The sequence below is a fragment of the Tyto alba genome, unplaced genomic scaffold, assembly GCF_018691265.1.
Source record: "Tyto alba isolate M040663 unplaced genomic scaffold, T.alba_DEE_v4.0 Super-Scaffold_22, whole genome shotgun sequence".
Classification (NCBI taxonomy): Eukaryota; Metazoa; Chordata; class Aves; order Strigiformes; family Tytonidae; genus Tyto; species Tyto alba.
Genome location: NW_024881296.1, coordinates 4,228,738 through 4,246,573, shown reverse-complemented (window position 1 = coordinate 4,246,573; position 17,836 = coordinate 4,228,738). Strand labels below are relative to the sequence as shown.

The window sequence follows — 17,836 nt, the reverse complement described above, 5'->3', positions numbered from 1 at the left end:
TTACTGCTGGACCCCGCCCCCTCCTGCGTCACGACGCTACGCTAGCGCGTAGCGTCACGCCCGGCTCGCGCGGGAAGAGCCCCGGCCTGGCAGGAGCGCGAAGGCGGCTCGTGCCCCGCCGCCGGAAGCGGGACGGGGAGAGGTGGCTGTGCCCGCCCGCCCCTGCCCTGGGGGAAAGCGGCGCTGCACCATGTCGAATTCTGCAGCAGCCCCCCCCGGGGGAGGGAAGCGTGATGAAGAGAGCGTGAGCGGCCTCCTGGGCCGGGCGGCAGCCCTGGGGGGGGGGCGCGGCGGGCGGCGGCCCTCAGTTACTGGAGGCTGGGGGGCCCCTCAGTTACTGGAGGCTGGGGGGCCCCTCAGTTACTGGAGGCTGAGGGGCCCCTCAGTTACTGGAGGCTGGGGGGCCCCTCAGTTACTGGAGGCTGGGGGCCCCCTCAGTTACTGGAGGCTGGGGGCCCCCTCAGTTACTGGAGGCTGGGGGCCCCCTCAGTTACTGGAGGCTGGGGGGCCCCCTCAGTTACTGGAGGCTGGGGGGCCCCCTCAGTTACTGGAGGCTGGGGGGCCCCCTCAGTTACTGGAGGCTGGGGGGCCCCCTCAGTTACTGGAGGCTGGGGGGCCCCTCAGTTACTGGAGGCTGGGGGGCCCCTCAGTTACTGGAGGCTGGGGGGCCCCTCAGTTACTGGAGGCTGGGGGGCCCTCAGTTACTGGAGGCGCCGGCGGTGAGCGTGATCCTGTGTGCGCCTGTATCGGAAACGCCGTTCCCGCCTGCCTTACCTCCGGTTTGGGATGGCTCGTCCCCTCGCTGCTCGGTCGGGTGTCCCGCTCGCATCCGCCTTGCAGCCGGGGAGCCGCCTCAGGCGCGGGGAGGCAAGGTTGTGAAAGCTTTAGGAAGGTAAAAAGAAGGCGAGGGTGGACTCCCCCTTCGGTGGTGCAGTCTTTCCAATTTGGGGTGCTGCTGTAAAGTCTCTTAATTTAGGAGGGTGTGCCCTCTTCTGATTAAATAAGCATGAACTGTTTCTTTAAAGCAACTATCGGCTGTTAAAACGGGCTTATTAACAAACAGTGTTTCTATCAAGTAACAAAAGCTTCCTTCTCTCATCCTACTTCCATATGCCTAAAGTGAAGCCAGTTTAGGACAGTCCAGTAACGTAAGAACAGGCTTTTGTGTAGTCAAATGCAAAGTCAGCTCTTGAATTTTTGAGAGATTCTTTCACAAAGGGTGCAAATATTGTACAGAAATGTAATTGCAGCATTGTGCTAAAACTTGGAGTCACAGTATTTGTATTGTGAAGTACAGAATTAGGTTTATTTGTTAGCTGTTTGTATAGAGATATCAGTAGGGTTTTTGGTTGCCTTGTTAGTAAATGGCTTCTTGCACATGAGGAAATGGTTACAAAAAATTCTGTCACTAATTATGGTAATTAAACTTGTTAGTAGCACCATTGTTAGAAGTCATGTGTGATAGACATGAATTGTCTTCCATCTGTAATGGTACAGGCTGACGTTGTTGTGACTCATGGTGAACCATGCTAGCAAAGAATTACTCTTTGGATTGTGACCCTTATCACAGATTTATTTCCACTGACATGGATTGGGATGCTCATTTGAGCAGCTCAGCTGGCAGACTTGAGGTGCATTTTATCCTGTTAGGAGACCTGAGGTGAGCGAGTAGGGGCTATAGTCTATAGATCTGAGTTTCAGTTAGAAGATAATGAGTGTTCACAGCCTAAATTTGAATAAGTTTGCTCCTTGCATTTTTAGTATAGTGTAAGTACTATTCAGAGTTTGCATTGTTAGCGTGGAATCAACAAACACCTGCAGCCAATTTTCACTAGGACTGCCAAAATCCCTGGTTTTTAACAGAATTATCTAACAGTAAGGAACCAGAGGAGAGATGTAGGTAATGTCCACAGTGTTGACAGCGCTGACATGTAAGTGATTTCATAGAGAAGAAACTGCATTCCTTCCCTTATTCTCAAATTCCTCCAACTGATTGATGAGCCTCTGAGTAGCGCATCTTTCCAGATAACTTTCACTGGAAAATTATTTATTAATATTATCCATAAATGTCTGATTTTTTTCTATACTTCTTCATGTAAGCCTTGCGCTGTGGTGTTATATCACCTTTGTGCTCTTTTCTGCTCTTCTGAGAGGGCACTGATGATCTTCTCTCACCTAATTTCTAGCTGTAGTCAGGAAGAAGAGCAAGGGACTGAAGAATCAGCAAGACTTGAAAGTGATTAGTTAGGAGGTAGCTGGTATGGAAGACCACTGTCTGTAGCATTTGTTTTGATCTCATTGGTTTCATGTGCTTTTTCTGTCTTGTTTTGTTATAATTTTACAGTTTTGTTGTAAGCCATCCATGGAGGCCAGCAGGTGTCAACTTTTGTGTGCATCATCAGACTTGCAGCTTGCATTTATAGAGGGCCAAATTTTGTGACGTGTGTTGAAGAGAATGATGGTACAGAAGCTGGATGGGGAGAAAACTTGGATCTTCAGAGTTCTGTTGACAAATAAAAAGTATCACTACTCTTAAGTTCCAAGCAAAATTACAAAGCTTGCAGATCAGAGCAAATTAAGTCATTAATACATAAGGCATTTGTTTAGTAGCTTCACAAGAAATGGGGATGAGGAAAGTTATGTAGTAAATGAACCAAGCATATATTTTGGGTTTGTGTAGGCTGTTTGAACGAAAAGCTTGAAGTTGCAGTTAACAATCTTGGACATGAGTTAATATCGGTGTATTTTTACTTGGAAAATGGAGTGGATTCAGAGTGCTGGTATGGTGTGTCTGACTGAGTTTCAATGCAAACTTAGAATCATCACAGAATCACTTTAGATTCTGGTGGAAAATAAATTAAAATTGAATGGAAGTTAACCACTGTTCTCTCTCTTTTTTTTTTTTTTTTTTTTTTTTGTGTGTGTCGAAGCAGCCAGAAGGAAAGATACCCATTTTCTAGCTTTTCTGCTTTTTTTTGTAACATATTCCCAGACTAATTGTTTTTTTTTTTTTTTTTCCTCTTAACTGTACACCATAAAGTATTACTTAGAGATTGTTAAATGCTAAAATACTGACATGTGAGGTGGACTTTTTTATTATTTTGCACAGATGGAGGGGAAAAGGACACAATCAAATTACGAAGCTTCAGGTATGGCTCCAATTGAAGAAGAGTGTTTTACTGACTCAGTGGAAGCTAAGCAATTGGCATCCAAAGCTAACAGGGCGAAGATAAGATATGCTAATACATACAGACTGGAGTCACATAATAAATTTCGAGATTATTTAGTAAGAGACAAAGCTCAAGAGATACTAACGGTATAGTATTTTTTTAATTGTCTAATTTTATTGCAAAAGTAGCTTGTCTTGCAAAGATTATGTTAATGGCACAGTGTGAGTTGCATAAACTAAACATTTACATAAACCTTTGCAGTCTTCCAAGTTTTTGCACACAAATGTAAAGTGAGTGTGCTCTGTTTTGCAACGCAAAGTGCAGAAGGCCCTCTGCAGGGTCAATACTGTGTGCTGTTAATGTGGAGCTGAAACTTTCTAAACTGTTACCATTTCTAAATCAAATTGAGCTATGGCAGTACTGAATTTGTAGAATTCTATACCTTCAATTAGTTATTCCAGTATCACAGGACCTGTATAAAATATACTTGGTGTCCTTGTCAATCTGACTCCCACACAGAAAAAATAAGCAAAAATGAAGAACAAGCTGTTCGAGATAATATGTAGCTGTTAGTGATACCTTGAATAGTTATAACCAACTCTTGTAATTCTGCCATCTGGAAGCCATGCCCTGGATATTTGGAGCAGGTATTTGTAGCACTATTTTCCAATGAACTGAGCCCAAATGATGGAGAGGAATACACTCTTGTTTGTTAAATGGAGATTGGCTGGATGTATTTGTCACTTTCAAAAAAAAGATAACACATTTTAGAGTAAAAGTAGTGCAGCCTTTGCTGTTTGAGAGCATCATCTATATTGACTGTTCTACTCATTAGTTCTTCTAATGTTCTTGTAATAAAAATGACTGTAAAACATTTTTTGGGATAGACTACCAGGATGAAAATTAAGATCTTTCAAAATTGTTTTTGATAGAATAAACTCCAGCAAGCCAAATATGATCGAGATTCTAGTCCCTCCTTGTGTGTTTCACTCGCAGATGAAATATTAAAGGCTGTGAAGGAATTCAACTTTGACCGTTATAAGTACGTGGTATTAGTACAGATTGTGGAAAAGACAGGTCAGGCAATAAATGTGAGTCAACAAATTATTTGTATCTTTTGCAAATTGAAACTAATTTTTAGAACTGTATGTTATCTCCAAGGCATTAATCCGCATTCAGCAGCTTAACTACTTTGAGGTGATCTTCAAACCTTTAGGTTCTTTATGGGGAGTAGTATGCCGGGTCACAATTTGAGGTACTGCTGTGATTCTACCCCACCCTGCGAAGAAGGTGGTTGTCTTTTTGATTTCAGTAATGGTGGTAAGCTGCCTGTGCTGCTCTTCCCTGTCAACCAGTTACTTCTGCTGCATGCTGTGCCAGTACAATTGCGTGACTGAAGTGAATTTTCTTTTTCCAACATATTTTGGCCTCCAGTTGGGTTGTCACATTTGGCGCTAAATACCATGTAGTTAAAGTGTGGGGTGGCATGGAAAGGAATGGGTGGCAGGGAAAGGCATGGAAACTGTTTAAACTGTAGCTGCCACCAAACATGCTCCTGGGACTACACGTTAACATTAGTGATCCAAACTTGTCACACCCAAAAGAAAAGTATTCCAGACTTTCCCATGTTGTATATAAATTTACATGTAATACAAGCTCCCATTGGCGTTCAGAACGCTTTTAGGTATCTTGCTGAGTGTCAGAGCACTTCTGTTTAGGAGTGTTCATCATCACCTCTTAAAACCTGATGAAACCATACCTGTATTTAGTGGGTTACGCAAAACAACGTTTGAAAGGTGGTCAGCTTCAGCAATAAAGCCAGTCTGTGAGGGGCCTGCACCCGCCTACTTTTCAGGTGCTGTCTACGCTGCCTCTGAAGTTGTACTTTGGCTGAGGAGCTGTAGGCTAAAACGGATTACTGAAATTGTCTGAGTGAATAACGTTTATTTCAGCAGTCAATTCACAGCTTTTAGCTTTGAAAACAGTCTTGTCAAAAAAGCCGAGAGCTCCGTAAATGGTCACAAGTCGACTGGAGTAAGCTGGAAGTAGAGGAGCAGAGGATGTGACTTCTTAGTTGTCTACGTTCCCAAAACTAATGTCTATTTGTGTTGCTCTTGAAGGGGTGCTGTTACAGTACGCTAAAGTGCTAACAAGTGATCATGAGAGAGAATTGAGGTTTTGGTGTAGAGATTTTTGGATCTAATAGGGTGTGGGATCTTCACGGTGAAGCAAAAGCATGTATTTTGTCATCAAACAGGACTTGCTAATGTTCACACTACTTTTTTTGCAGTTGTTACTACTTTTAAATCCGATAATGCAATTATAACAGTATTTATATAATGCTGTGTGTTCTTTTAAGAAAAATATAAAACCTAGGCTGTTTATAGATTCACAAAGGGCTTTTTCTTTTCTTTCCTTTAGGTTGCCAGCAGATGTGTCTGGGATGATCAGAGAGACACTTGGGTTTCAGCAAAATGTGAAACTGAAACATTTATTGCACTGGCTTTGGTAATGGCTTGTTACTACGATTAATACTCTAAAGTGGTTTTGTGTATCACAGTACCTGCCATATTTGAAAAATTTCAGAATGTCATTATTTTAGTACCAATTTTTGTCCTAGTGCTGTTGGCCCATATAGTTGAGATTACTTTGCTCATTTTTCTCTGTTCAAAAAAAAAAAAAAAAAAACAAAAAAACAAGAAAAGCTTTTGAAATGTGTATGGTTGAGTACATATGGGCTTCATCTGTCGTAATGCTCTGCTGTGGAAGTTGAAGCAGCTGGTGTAAGGCCAAACTTTGCAAAATTTTGAATGTTCTTGTCTGTTGCATGCCTAGAGTTGTTAACGAACGTTTACAATAAATTGCAGGTATTGGTCTTCTTAAAAGCCCACTTTTTGTGAGAAAAGGCAGCTATCCTTTTTTCCCGGTTGCATCTTGGATGAAATGCCAATCTGTGGAGAAGCGTGGCCGGGAGGGAAGCCGTGTTTTGCACACGTAGATATTGGTGCAAATTTCCAGTCGTTTCCCTCGATGGAAGCGCGAGTTATGTCATTACCTGCCCCGGGCCTTAAACTTACCCGAAATGTCAGCTGCGTTCTGGCTGGTGGCTGAGCACCACTGTGGGCGAGTGGGAGCATTTTCCTCGAGTGGGGCCTGCCGGCAGCAGTGGAGGCTCGATGGGACCAGTAGTGGGGCTATTGGTCTGCGGCGGCGGCGCTCGGCGCCAACCGGGGCGCGGGGATGCTGCCCCTCCGCCCCGCGCTGCTGCCCAAGCGCTACCGAGGAGGAGGAGGAGGAGGAGGAGGAGGGGGAGGGGGAGGAGGAGGAGGAGGAGGAGGAGGAGGAGGAGGAGGAGGAGGAGGAGGAGGAGGAGGAGGAGGAGGAGGAGGAGGAGGAGGAGGGGGAGGAGGAGGGGGAGGAGGAGGAGGAGGAGGAGGAGGAGGAGGAGGAGGAGGAGGAGGAGGAGGAGGAGGAGGAGGAGGAGGAGGAGGAGGAGGAGGAGGAGGAGGAGGAGGAGGAGGAGGAGGGCGCGGCGGCGGGGCGGCGGCGGGGCGGCGGCGTCGGGCCCGCGCGGCGTCGGGGTGGGCTGGGTGCCGGTCCGGCGGCGCGGGCCGGGGTCGCCGCGGGCTGCCCGGAGGGGGGCGGAGCAGGAGCTGCGCGAGCCGCCGCGCTCGTGCGCGGGCTGGCCGGTAGGGGCCGTTGCCACCCCCCGCAGGGGGAGGGGGGGCGGAGCCGGGCGCGGCGCGAGGCCGGGTCGAGCGGCGGCGGCGCTTCTCCTCTCCCAGCCGGCGGCGGCGGCGGCCATGGCGGCCGTCCTGTCCCCGCGCCTCTGCGATAGCGACCCAGCTACGCCCAGCGCACAATCCTTGAAGGTGAGAGCGGGCGGCGGCCGCGGGGCTGCGGGCCCAGCGCGGCGGCCTGGGGCTGCGGCGCAACAGCCGCCTCGGCGGGAGGCCTCGCCCGGTGTCCCGGCTCCCCTCCCGGCCTGGGCGCCGTGACCTCACCCCCCGCCCTCCTCCGGGCTGGCCTCCCGCTCCCGGGCCGAACTTCGGGTGCGGGGCTGGGGCGGGCGCTGGGTGCCCGGGGGCCGTGCCGCTCGTTCCGGGCGGCGGCAGCGCCCCGGCGGCGCGCCCGGCAAAGTTTGGGTCCGGTCGCGGGCTGCTGCGCGAGGTCCTGCGGAGCTGCGCCCGCGCTGCCCGCCGCGGCCTGTGGCACCGAGCGCTCGCTGCGACTTCCGCGCCCGCGCTCGGTGTGCGGCTTGGCAGGTACTTTTTGAAGGACGTCTTGGTAATTCAGGCTTTCGGGTTACGTAATAAAGGAATTCGTAATGTATCCTCACTTCGTAAGGACCACCAGGGCTTTTACAGAAACGTGCGTTTTTCAAGGGAGGAAGAGGCTGCCTTTTTTTTTTTTTTTTTTTTTTTTTTTGGCAGTGTTTGACTTTCCATGTAAAGAAAGTCACAAGACTCTCCCTAATTATTATTTTTGGTACAGTAACAGTGGTTGAACTACAGCGTGTCTTAAATTGCAGTGCAAGTGTTTTCACTTTTCCTGCAAAGTCCTCTGCAACAAACTGTCTCACTTCCTACACTGTTTTAGTCTGGGAGCCTGGGTGATTGAATTTACAGAAGCTTTCAGCAAATAAGAAAGCAAAGATGCAAATGGAGGACATTCGTCCCTCCTGTGGTATAGGTGCTCATGTTTTTTAACTACTGGATTTAAGAAAAGAAAATTTCAAAGCAAAAAGAGAAACTGATGTGAGGCACTTAACTGTCAGGTTGAGATCTATCTTTTTAAAATGTTTTGAAGTCTTGGTAGCTCAGTTTAGACCTTGTTCATGTTTTTGTCTAGTAGTTGGAAAGGTTTGGAGTGCATTAATGTTCTGTGTGGGAGGTAGGGATGAAGTACTGATGACACATAGTTGTGGCGCAAAATACTCTCATGTGATATTGTTTTGATTGGGGACTGCTACTTGGTTTGTCTGATTGAGTTTATACTGGGTATTCTCAGCAATACTAGGAAATAGTATTACTAATAATGCTAGTGGGGATGCTACTTACCTGATTCTTTATAGCTGAGTTAAGAAAGCACAGTTTCATTAAATTTTTGCTTTTCAGTATTTGTTACGGGAGATATTCTTCTTGTGACTTCATGAGAAAGAAAAAAAATATGAATAATTGTGAAAAACATCAAGTAAATAAAAAATACAGGAGACAAATGCTTTTTCCCTGTGGTCTGTTTTGATTATAGTACCATGAAATGTTACATAACAAAAGTAATGTATTCTCATTTGCTGGAATCTTTTTTTAATGGTATTTCAAGTATGTAAAACATACTAGAATGAAATATGTTAGCTGAGGTAGACCGAATAATTGTTCTTGTAATTATTTAATAAGTAAGTATAATTGAGCTTGCTCATTTGTTTCTGACAGGTTAATTCTTCTTTCTTAAAGTTTTTGCAGAAGTTCTGAAACATGATTCTTTCATACTACTCCAGAGTTTCAATTACTTAAAGAGCTGTCTTGTTCTTGGCTCTACTACTGGTGACAGCAGACGATTCACTTGAACGCTTCTGCCTTTTTTTTTCTCAATTATAATCACGTAAGGGTGGTCACTAGATGGTTTGAGAGTTGGAGTTGATGATGGTGCAGGTAGGAGTTGTATAGTGTTATTGGACAACGAAGCAGTGGAAAACACAAGAAGATTCAGCTGAATCACTGGTCTGCTAGATTTTAGGGTACTCTCTTTTGGTGGTGTTTTGTGGTTTTGTTTTGTTTTGTTTTGTTTTTTTCTCTCTACCCTTTATTCCCTTTCTTTATATATATCTCATGAAATCTGAATAGTGGCACCTGTAAGTTAACTTCTAAATGTTCCCTTGCAATAGCATTGTTCTCTTCTATATCTGTTGCAATACAACTTAAGGTTTTTTCTTTTATTTATTTTTTCCCCACAAAAGTCAAGTCTTTGCTACTTGCTGTAATTATACCTTTTTGTAAACTATATACCCAGTCCTTTTATTTTAACTCTGTCCTTAAACTCCTGTATTGCTTTTGGTAATATTTTCCTTTATTTTATAAGTGTCAGCTTTCAACAAGGGCTTGGTGGTTTTGCTCTGCCCTTGCTTTTGTTTTTGAGAGCAGCAAGGGAAGTTTGCTGGGTCTACAGCTGTTTGGCCGTGCTGATGCCATAGGTAGTTTACATCCAGAACGACAAACTTGGTGGTCAGAGCCTTGTCTCTGTCTATTCAGTGCTCCACCTGTGCAACGGGTGAGAAACTACTCAGTTCTCCCTCTGTGCCACTGTGTGTCATGCGGCTAGTATGTAGCAAAAAATTATTTGCTACGCAAACTGTCCTATGAGTTGTTTGTAAAGTGTATTATTAAATTGCTAAGTAGTTCAGGTATATTTAAACCGTGGATTACCTTGCAGTATTTTTTGATGTTTTATGTTATCTGTTGAATTCTCTTAATTTTTAAAATATTTTATCTTCATTTTAATTTCAGGATGACACAGAAGAAAATTCCAATGATGGCAGCCAGCCATCCAAAAGACGACGTATGGGCTCAGGAGACAGTTCTCGGAGCTGTGAAACTTCTAGTCAAGACCTCGGGTAATACCATTTTTTGCAATTCCCACTTTTTTATTGCTAGTCTTACTGTATTGTTCGATATGCTTAAGTATTGGCTCTTTTTGATTTGCTGGTATATTCTTCATATATCTTTCTGAATTGAGGCCATGTCCTGTGAGTAGCTAGCTGTCTTTTTCTCTCAGCATATTTTAAGACATTTTACTTTAGAATGACAGAAAATGTACTGCAGCTAATTTACAATCAGAAGCACAGCTTACATGTTTTTAAAAGATTACGTATTTTGTTGAATTAATTTTGACACTGTAGTACCCGCTTTTCCCTATGTCCTGTCCGCTATCATGGATATCCCTTTCTTCATGTTCTGTCCCTCAGCATAGTGATGAATGCTGGTTTGGAGAAATGTGTGTGAAGTGGGGTGTAACATAGTGACTTTGACATGGGTTAACAGGATGCAGTGTTCTAAGGTGTTTGTCCAACTTCATAGATGTTGTTCGTTGTCATATAAACAGGAATTATTGGATTTCTAGAAATGTCAGTATCCCTCTTAAGGTTACTTTGGTTTGTTCTAACATTGTTCTTATACTTAGATACAGCTATTTTCCTGCTGAAAACTTGATAGAATACAAGTGGCCACCAGATGAAACAGGAGAATATTATATGCTTCAGGAGCAAGTCAGTGAATATTTGGGTGTGACTTCCTTTAAAAGAAAATATCCCGGTATGTATTTTGAAAATTTTTCTTCTAAAAATCTTTGTCTTTGTACAGTTTGGATGTAATCTGGGTCTCTCTGGCTATAGCATGAGCCAACTGATTAAAAAAAGACCCTGGAAAAAGTGGACCTGAATTGTTTATGTTGTACTTTTTATTTTTTTTACTGGCATATTGAAAAGTTATCTTACGGTTTTCAAAGTAATTTAAAGCTTTTTATTATTGCCAATGAAAAATCTGTTAACAAGTATGATTTGGAGGTTAGATCAGCAAGTACCTTTTGAAAACTGACCTCAATTTTATTTTTAAGTATTTAGCTGGTGATTTCTTGCTATATATAGGTATATCTCTAGATTTTGTTTCCTGAATTGTGGCAACATTTCTACACTGTGGAAGAATTTTAAAAAATGGATTGGGGAGGTTCTAGGATTTGTGCCTTCATTATTCAGAATTGTCAAATCTGGTTCTTCTGTCACAGTATTTTAATTTTTTTTAAATATTTTTAAAAGGCATATTAAAAGAAAAAAAGATTGTACCTTCAGTACTTGATAATGTTTTCTGCATCTGAGCTCATATTTCAGGTTTCCTTAGTCTTTCTGTAAATCATAACTACAGGCAGGGTACTCAGAAAAATTGACCATGTCCCTACAGTGTATATTAAATTTAAAATTAATTTATAAAATCACCATGTTTGTAGGAACAGTAATATCGTACAGACTCTCACTGCCTTAAAATAAAATTGTCAGAATGCTTTGACACTGTTTATGGGGGAGTTTGGGTAACTGTGCACATTTTTATTGCTCTTTTTTGTTTTCTTTGGAGATTTAGAAAGACGAGATCTATCTCACAAGGAGAAACTCTACCTCAGAGAACTAAATGTTATCACAGAGACTCAGTGCACACTAGGTAAGAAGACAAATTGTTAGATTCCTTGCTACATTGTTAAAGATATGATGAAGTGAAAATGTGATTCAGTTTGGTAGAGAATCACTCTCAACTGAAAACATAAATTCTGACATGAAAATTAGTTTACTATTAATCTGTGTAAATTAGCCATGGGGTATCACTATTCCATATTTGTTACAAAAAAATATAAATTCTGGATCTATTCTAATTACTTACCAAAATCCCTTCTATATTGTAAATTAACTTTTAGAACCCTTTTCTCCTCCTAGAAAAAAAACCACCATAATTTTTCAAATTAAAAAGTACATCGGTCTTGTTTACTGAGTTCCAACTAACTCAGCAAAACATTAGCATATCTTACATGGTTTAGCTTACATGTTAAAGGGTGTGTGTTATAGCACTTTAATGTACTTGGAATGACGAAATTGATGTGGCTTATATTGAAAGAGCCTGAAATATTTTTTTATTCCTCTGCTAATACATATGACTTGGAGCATGTTAGAGATTAAATGATGTCTGTTGCATTTTTTCCTGTATATCGTGGCTCTGTGCAAATTAATGTAAGCAGCACTGATTGCCAGAACACAGTAAATGCTGGGAAATAGCTAGAAAAAGCAAAATTTTAGACTTTGTGCCAGTAGAGACATTTCTACTTAATGGGATGATGAGTCTCTCTAACGGGTACTTTGCCTGCAGCGTTTTCATAATGGTACATGTCAGGGTCCCACAGTCAAACAGCAAAGACGTGGAAAGAGGCAGGTGATTCTGGGAAACCACAGGAGTAAGGAATCTTTGGTTATAAGTAACAACACCTAGCTTATAGTCTCCTCAAATGTTTTCAAGATTTCAGCAACAAGGATACACATCTGTCTTTGGTGATTTGCCCACATCTGCCCTGGAGGTAAAAACAGTAGTATCTAGAGAAAACAGAAAAATAATAAAAAAAAAAAAAAAAAAAAATAAATGAGAAAAAAATATACAAATTCGTGTCAGAGAAGGAATGGGGGAAGACCAAGTATCTTGAGCTAGTTGGTTAAAAGGCAGATGTCTCACTGTAGCCAGGTTTTCTTGGTGCCACCCTGCGCAGATGGTAGAAGCTGGTGGTTATCCAGAACTTGTCCTGTACAGGGTGAATCAAGAATGGGCAGGTGCAGGTATCACTCCTGAGCCTGACTAAGACCCGTGTGTTCAACCCTGGGAGCAGAAAAAAAATCAGTGTGCAGTGGCTGGATGATTTAGACAGAGACTAACTTCTGGCTAGCCTTCTTTGGCTCCAGACGTTGACTACATCAGTGTTTTGACTCTGACCCCAGCATGGCTTTTTTTGGCCGTCTATGAGCACGTAGCACAGAATCTATCACAAAGCCATTTAACTGTGTTTTCTACTGCAGTGTATTAGGTTATAATTATTTCTAATGTAAAACATATGAAAAAGTTTCTGCTTTAGGAGACCTTGTTCTTTAGAAAGCTTTGCTCTACAGTTCAGGTACAACCTAGTGACCATGTGGCATCCTGAATGATCATTCAAAGCTGCTGAGGGAACTACTCGTGCTATGCACAGTGCTCAGGAGGAAAAACTAAGATCTAAAGCAGAAGGCCAGAAATGTTGTTTTTATCCCATGTAAGAGCAGAAACCACTTCAGCCTTTAGATCTGAGAACCAAGAGTGAGCTTCATCTTGCTTCAGAGACATTTGGAGGTTGGGTCTGGTCCACCTCCTCCTGCAAAAGAAAGGTTCCATTCTGGTACGATTTTTTGCATGTGGCCCAGTACAGAAAAGGCACATTCATGTCTCCCTTTGGGAAATGCTTTCTCCTCAGGTCCCTACAGACAGCTGGCCTGAGCCTCAGCGAGCAGTCTGGCAGCAGTCTCTTAGAAGAGGAACCCTGTAAAACATCTTTTTGGTGACAGGGCACCCCCTTGCACATGACCGCAGTTGTCCCATTTTGCCCTCCAGTGGGGCCAGATGGACACCACTCATCGGGAAGGGGGAAAGCTGAGTGTTTCTGCCCTGGGGGAGGTGGCATGGCTGTAGCAACGGGCGAGGGCAGGGGGCTGCCGTCAGCGGCACACGGGAAGGTGGCTGCTCTCAGCAATTCGGCTAAAGCTGCCCGGGGTGTTGAGGCATCCCTGACATGGTTCCATGGCCTTGGTGCTGTGATTTTCTGCATGCAGCCCCACTGGGGCTAAAGCAAAGGGATCCCAGCTGCCCCTCGGAGAGAGGCTTGGGACAGGCCCCAGTCACTCCCAGGTCACATTTTGAAGCTTTCCTTCTGTGGATGGGGGATTTCCATGCATATCTTGGTCTTTCTGGATAAGCAGAGGACAGGGCCCTTGTCGCATTTGTGTTAAGCAGGTTTTGGGAAGGTGCCATGCACAGATGGATACAAAACATTTCAGCTGTTCCCTTGTTGTTGGCTGTAACAAAAGGATGCAATAATTTCACTGAACCCTGCTGATAATGTAGAAAATGTTTCTCTTCTTTTTTTAGCTTCCCTGGCCTTTTTTCTTTTTTTTTTTTTTTTTTTTTTTTCTTTTTTTAATGCAACATTATTCAAACAGGTTGTCTACTGACAACTGAGATCATAGTGGCAAAGACAGTTTAAAAAATATCATGAATTAATTATTTTCTCCGATGCTTGGCTGTATCACTTATCAGGACTTCAATGGGAGCACTGGCCCAGCTCTCTTACCATGTGCACACTAATGGCTTGCTCCTCTATTATCCCTTTTGATCAGACACAGGTGGACAACAAGGCCTCCTCCTTGTCTGTTGAAAAAAGGTGCACACTGTTGTCAGGGTGATTATATCTAATTACATCCTGGTTAATTAGCAGACATGAATAATTATAGCAGAACTACTGTCCTCCAGAGATAGGTGCATCTTCCAGATGTCACACTGCGGTCTCCACAGGGCAATTTCCTGAGACCTTTTGTCGGGATGTGCTGGCTGCAGGAAGGGGCTGTGGGGGGAACCACTGAGACCTGTCAGAGGCCAAACAGTCCAGTGGTCTTCACTTGCCCTCCCTGACCTTACAGCTAGCTGGGCTGGGTTTCTTTCTGTTATTGATACTGGTACTAGAGGTCACACACCCCTAAGGGTTCAGTGCCTGTGTCGGGGGAGAAGCATGAAGGAAAATGTGTCCCCCCTCCTGCAGCCACACAAATGCTGGCAGGCTGGCTACAATTCCAGCAGCTTGGGCACAGCCATGTCCCACCTCTGTCCCTTGTCCCCACAGCACTGCCCAGCTGAGCCCAGCACAGGAGGTTCCATGCCCTCAAATTTCTGTTTCCTGACAGTGTCCTAATCCAGGTCTAAACCCCTCAAGAAGACTTCTTGTTGCTTGAATTATTGTGCTGGCTTGGCTATCAGAGCTGAGATACTCTTGTCTCTCCTGGTCCCCTTTACTGGTTGGTAGCTGATAGTTGGTAAATAGTTTCAGAGTATTATTTAGGCAAAACCTAAATAAGGAACAAATAGATACCATTTACACTAATAATAACAATGCCTGCCTCCAGTTAAATAAGTCTAAGGTTGAGAGAGCTGTCACTGAACGACCTTGTGAGGTTAATTGAAACCAGTTCTCCTCAAAACACAAACCCATCTTCAAATGTGTTAGAGCCACCTACTGTGCAGGTACGGAGGTGCCCCTTGTGCTCCCACTCTAGAGACGTCTGCCAGAGCAATCCTAATGTTTATGTTGACGGGCTAGATCAGGTGGCGGCAATCATCTCAAACCCCGTGTGTTCCTACAGCCCACTCCACTGTCCTGCTCCTCACCCTGCAGCTTGTTCTGTAAGGTCTCCTCAGCCCGGTTCTGGTTGTTCTGTGAAAGTTGTGAATAACTCTGACAACCTGAAAACAACAAAAGAAGTTTTCAAAATTAATTTGTTGGATTTGTTGTAACATATGAACACTTTCATTTCAAAGGCTACTCCAGAGTCTGCACTGTGGACAAGAGCCATAAAGAAACAAACAACACAAGAAACACCCTATAAATTTATCTGAATAAATTCATGTTTATCAAATAATTTGTATTAAACACATTTGAATATTTAATTTCATGCCATAATTGACTGGCTATGAAGAGACATCAGGGATCCATATTATAAGCATCTTCCTTGGTCCTTAACCCAAAATGTTACATCCTAACAGTCATTCAATGAAAAGAAGAAGAAAAAAAAAAGCATAAAAATATAATAAAGTAAAATAAAATATCTATCAGTTTCCGAGTTTCTTTAGTATAATTCTGACATTCTTTTTCAGTATAAATGTCAAGTTTTACTTTCAGTCTTAGTATGTTCTTGGGCTCAAAAGATACATCTACATTAAAATCTGAGTTTGGATCTGAGGTGTGCTTTTGAATAATTTCTCTCCATGGTCCCCATGTGCCATGCTTTGGTTCACAGCATGGAGTGTTCATTTCTATCTGGCGCATTTCTATGGGATGAAAATAAACCACCGTACACACCCAAAGGGCAAGACTGACGCGCTGCTGCTGCTGAATGTTTGGTCCCTGGGACCAGAGTAGGTCTAGTCCAGTGTAAAAGCCCCAAAGGCACAAAATGTGGGTGGTGGGTCCCCAGCACCAGTTGCTCAATCCACAAGCCCACTCCTATCATGACAAACCACTTCCTCCTATAGGCTTAGTAACTGATGTCTGGTAGCATCGAGGCCAATGATACACGTGCAAAACGTTTTCTGTTATCAGTTCCGAAATTGCTACTTTTTCAAATTGCTCACTCCTTTCTTGCTCCTGAATTGTAACACAGGCCAAATAGGCTTTCTATTTGCTAGCTGTTTATCAAAACCTGCCTTTACAATACTTATACCATATCACCTCCTTTCTACCTTTTTTTAAAGGTAAACTGTCCAGTATTTTCAGTCTCTTCTCACATGGGAAATGTCACATGTCCTTTTCCATTCCTGTCACCTTTCCCTGAACTCTGTCTTGCTTTGCTGCAGGATTCTTGTGAAACTTGGGAGTATTGGGCGACCAGTCCTGCATGTGTTATTCCAAATGTGAATGCATCATCGATTTACATCATTAATTGCCTGCATTTCGCACATTATTCTCCATCCTGTTCCTTTTGCAGTCTAACATCTTGCCTGACCAATAAATTAGAGCTGTGTTCTACATCCAAATGATCACTGAGCCATCCACAGTGGCACTCAGCTGCCTTTCCCAAACCACTACAGGTAATTGAGGACCCTGTAAGGCATATGAGCAGATCCATTTTCTTCTCCCTCTTCAGTGTGCAACACTTTGTCTGAACAGAGCTGAACTTTGTCTGGTACCATGTCATCTATTCATCTAGTCGGATTAGGTGCCTCTGAAGTTTCTAATAGCCTTTTCAGATTTTGACTGATTCTGTATTCTTTGCAGATTTGGTGGACTCACAGCCACTTTTTTCCAGATCTTTCCTGAAAATCCTGAGTGACCCAGGAAGCACTATGGAACCTTAAATAACACGAAAGGTAAATTTTTGACATGATGGAACAGATATTTAAACTCATTTTTTGTTTCCTATCTCAGAGTTAATTAAAACTCTTCTATGAGCAAAAGTTATACTTGACTTATGTATTTTCCTTTTTTTTTTTTTTTTTTTTTTTTTTCCCCTCCTCTTTCAGTAGCCAGGGCTGTCCCATCCATATAGGTGCAAGCAGAGAAAATATGAGTCCATTCAGGTCAGCAAGAGGAGGCATCTTGCCCTGAGACTATTTCAAAACACTAAGGATGGCTGTGGTTCCCAGTGGTACCCACTAACAGCCCTATGCCTCCTAGGGGTAATTTCCCTCTATTCTGTTGTAATTAAAATACCACCATTTTCCTTTATTCCTCTGTCAGCCTGTATTTGCCTGAGGTTTCAGGAGCACTGTGTGTCTGTCCCTATTTTTACTTCTGTTTTATTTTGAGGGAAGAAAAGTGCACGATATGGCATTGCCCAAGAGTGGCAGACTCAAACATGGCAAGGAGGAGAGGGACAGGAAAAGTGCCAAGCATGAATTACGTCTGCATTCTGCCAGAACAATGCCACATCCTACAGACGTGTCCTGGAGCACACAGCACTCTAGTGATAATTTCACAGAATTAATTTTCCCAAAATGAAAAAAAAAAAAGGCAACAGCACAGAAAAGATGAGGCAAATTACCAACACTAATCAGTCTCCCTCTCTCTCTTCCCTGTCCCCTTGTATGATAATTATGATAATTAACAAGCTAACAAGCTTCTAGTAAAAACAGTTCCAGAATTTCAATGTATAATTAATATTTACATCCATAACAAGTTGTCATTTATGGTGCATGTTGATTTTCTTTTTTCAAAAGAAATGGTTCTTTATACTCAGAAAAGAAAAATCCTTTGAGAACATGCACTAAAAAGGAATCCTAAATTCAGAAACCTTGTCCTTATTTGCTATTTATTTGTGCAGGGATATGCAAGTGTTTTAACATCTGGATTTC

General features: G+C 43.1%; 3 protein-coding genes across 11 annotated transcripts in view; all 3 read left to right on the top strand.

Moving 5' to 3' along the window:
* LOC104367345 (dynein light chain Tctex-type 2) overlaps positions 1-6,055 on the top strand; it is a 41,201-nt gene extending 35,146 nt beyond the window's left edge. For 2 of the 6 annotated variants that reach the window (XM_032985204.2, XM_032985203.2), the window contains 3 exons: positions 3,110-3,316; positions 4,103-4,261; positions 5,592-6,055. In XM_032985204.2, coding sequence (XP_032841095.1) covers positions 3,110-3,316; positions 4,103-4,261; positions 5,592-5,702 — 477 coding nt within the window. In that variant the 3' untranslated portion in view covers positions 5,703-6,055. Of the gene's footprint in view, positions 1-74; positions 893-3,109; positions 3,317-4,102; positions 4,262-5,591 lie in introns of those variants that run through there. The other 4 variants (XM_042795762.1, XM_032985205.2, XM_042795760.1 and 1 more) reach the window with 4 other exon arrangements.
* Positions 6,056-6,760: 705 nt separating this feature from the next.
* Positions 6,761-16,943, top strand: LOC122153703 (PHD finger protein 10-like). 3 transcript variants are annotated; one of them, XM_042795614.1, is made up of 5 exons: positions 6,761-7,042; positions 9,674-9,780; positions 10,347-10,477; positions 11,291-11,374; positions 15,305-16,739. In XM_042795614.1, the coding sequence occupies exons 1-5, from the start codon at positions 6,974-6,976 to the stop codon at positions 15,370-15,372; spliced, it is 459 nt and encodes a 152-aa protein (XP_042651548.1). In that variant the 5' UTR covers positions 6,761-6,973; the 3' UTR covers positions 15,373-16,739. The 3 variants fall into 3 exon arrangements, with proteins under 3 accessions (XP_042651548.1, XP_042651547.1, XP_042651549.1); XM_042795613.1 differs by lacking the exon at positions 15,305-16,739 and adding an exon at positions 16,761-16,943 and having other exon boundaries at positions 6,762-7,042; XM_042795615.1 differs by lacking the exon at positions 15,305-16,739 and adding an exon at positions 16,792-16,943 and having other exon boundaries at positions 6,764-7,042.
* The window catches only part of DYNLT2 (dynein light chain Tctex-type 2), a 41,210-nt gene continuing 40,144 nt past the window's right edge, over positions 16,771-17,836 (top strand). The window contains exon 1 of one of the 2 annotated variants that reach the window (XM_042795609.1): positions 16,771-16,852. The gene's annotated coding sequence lies outside the window, so the exon portion shown is untranslated. The remainder of the gene's footprint in view (positions 16,853-17,836) is intronic. The other variant, XM_042795608.1, reaches the window with a different exon arrangement.

Coding starts and splice junctions, on each gene's coding strand:
- LOC122153703 (XM_042795613.1), top strand. CDS start 6,974: ATGGCGGCCGTCCTGTCCCCGCGCCTCTGCGATAGCGACCCAGCTACG. Junction 10,478..11,290: donor CTTTAAAAGAAAATATCCCG/GTATGTATTTTG, acceptor TTTTCTTTGGAG/ATTTAGAAAGACGAGATCTA. Junction 11,375..16,760: donor AGAGACTCAGTGCACACTAG/GTAAGAAGACAA, acceptor TATTCTTTGCAG/ATTTGGTGGACTCACAGCCA.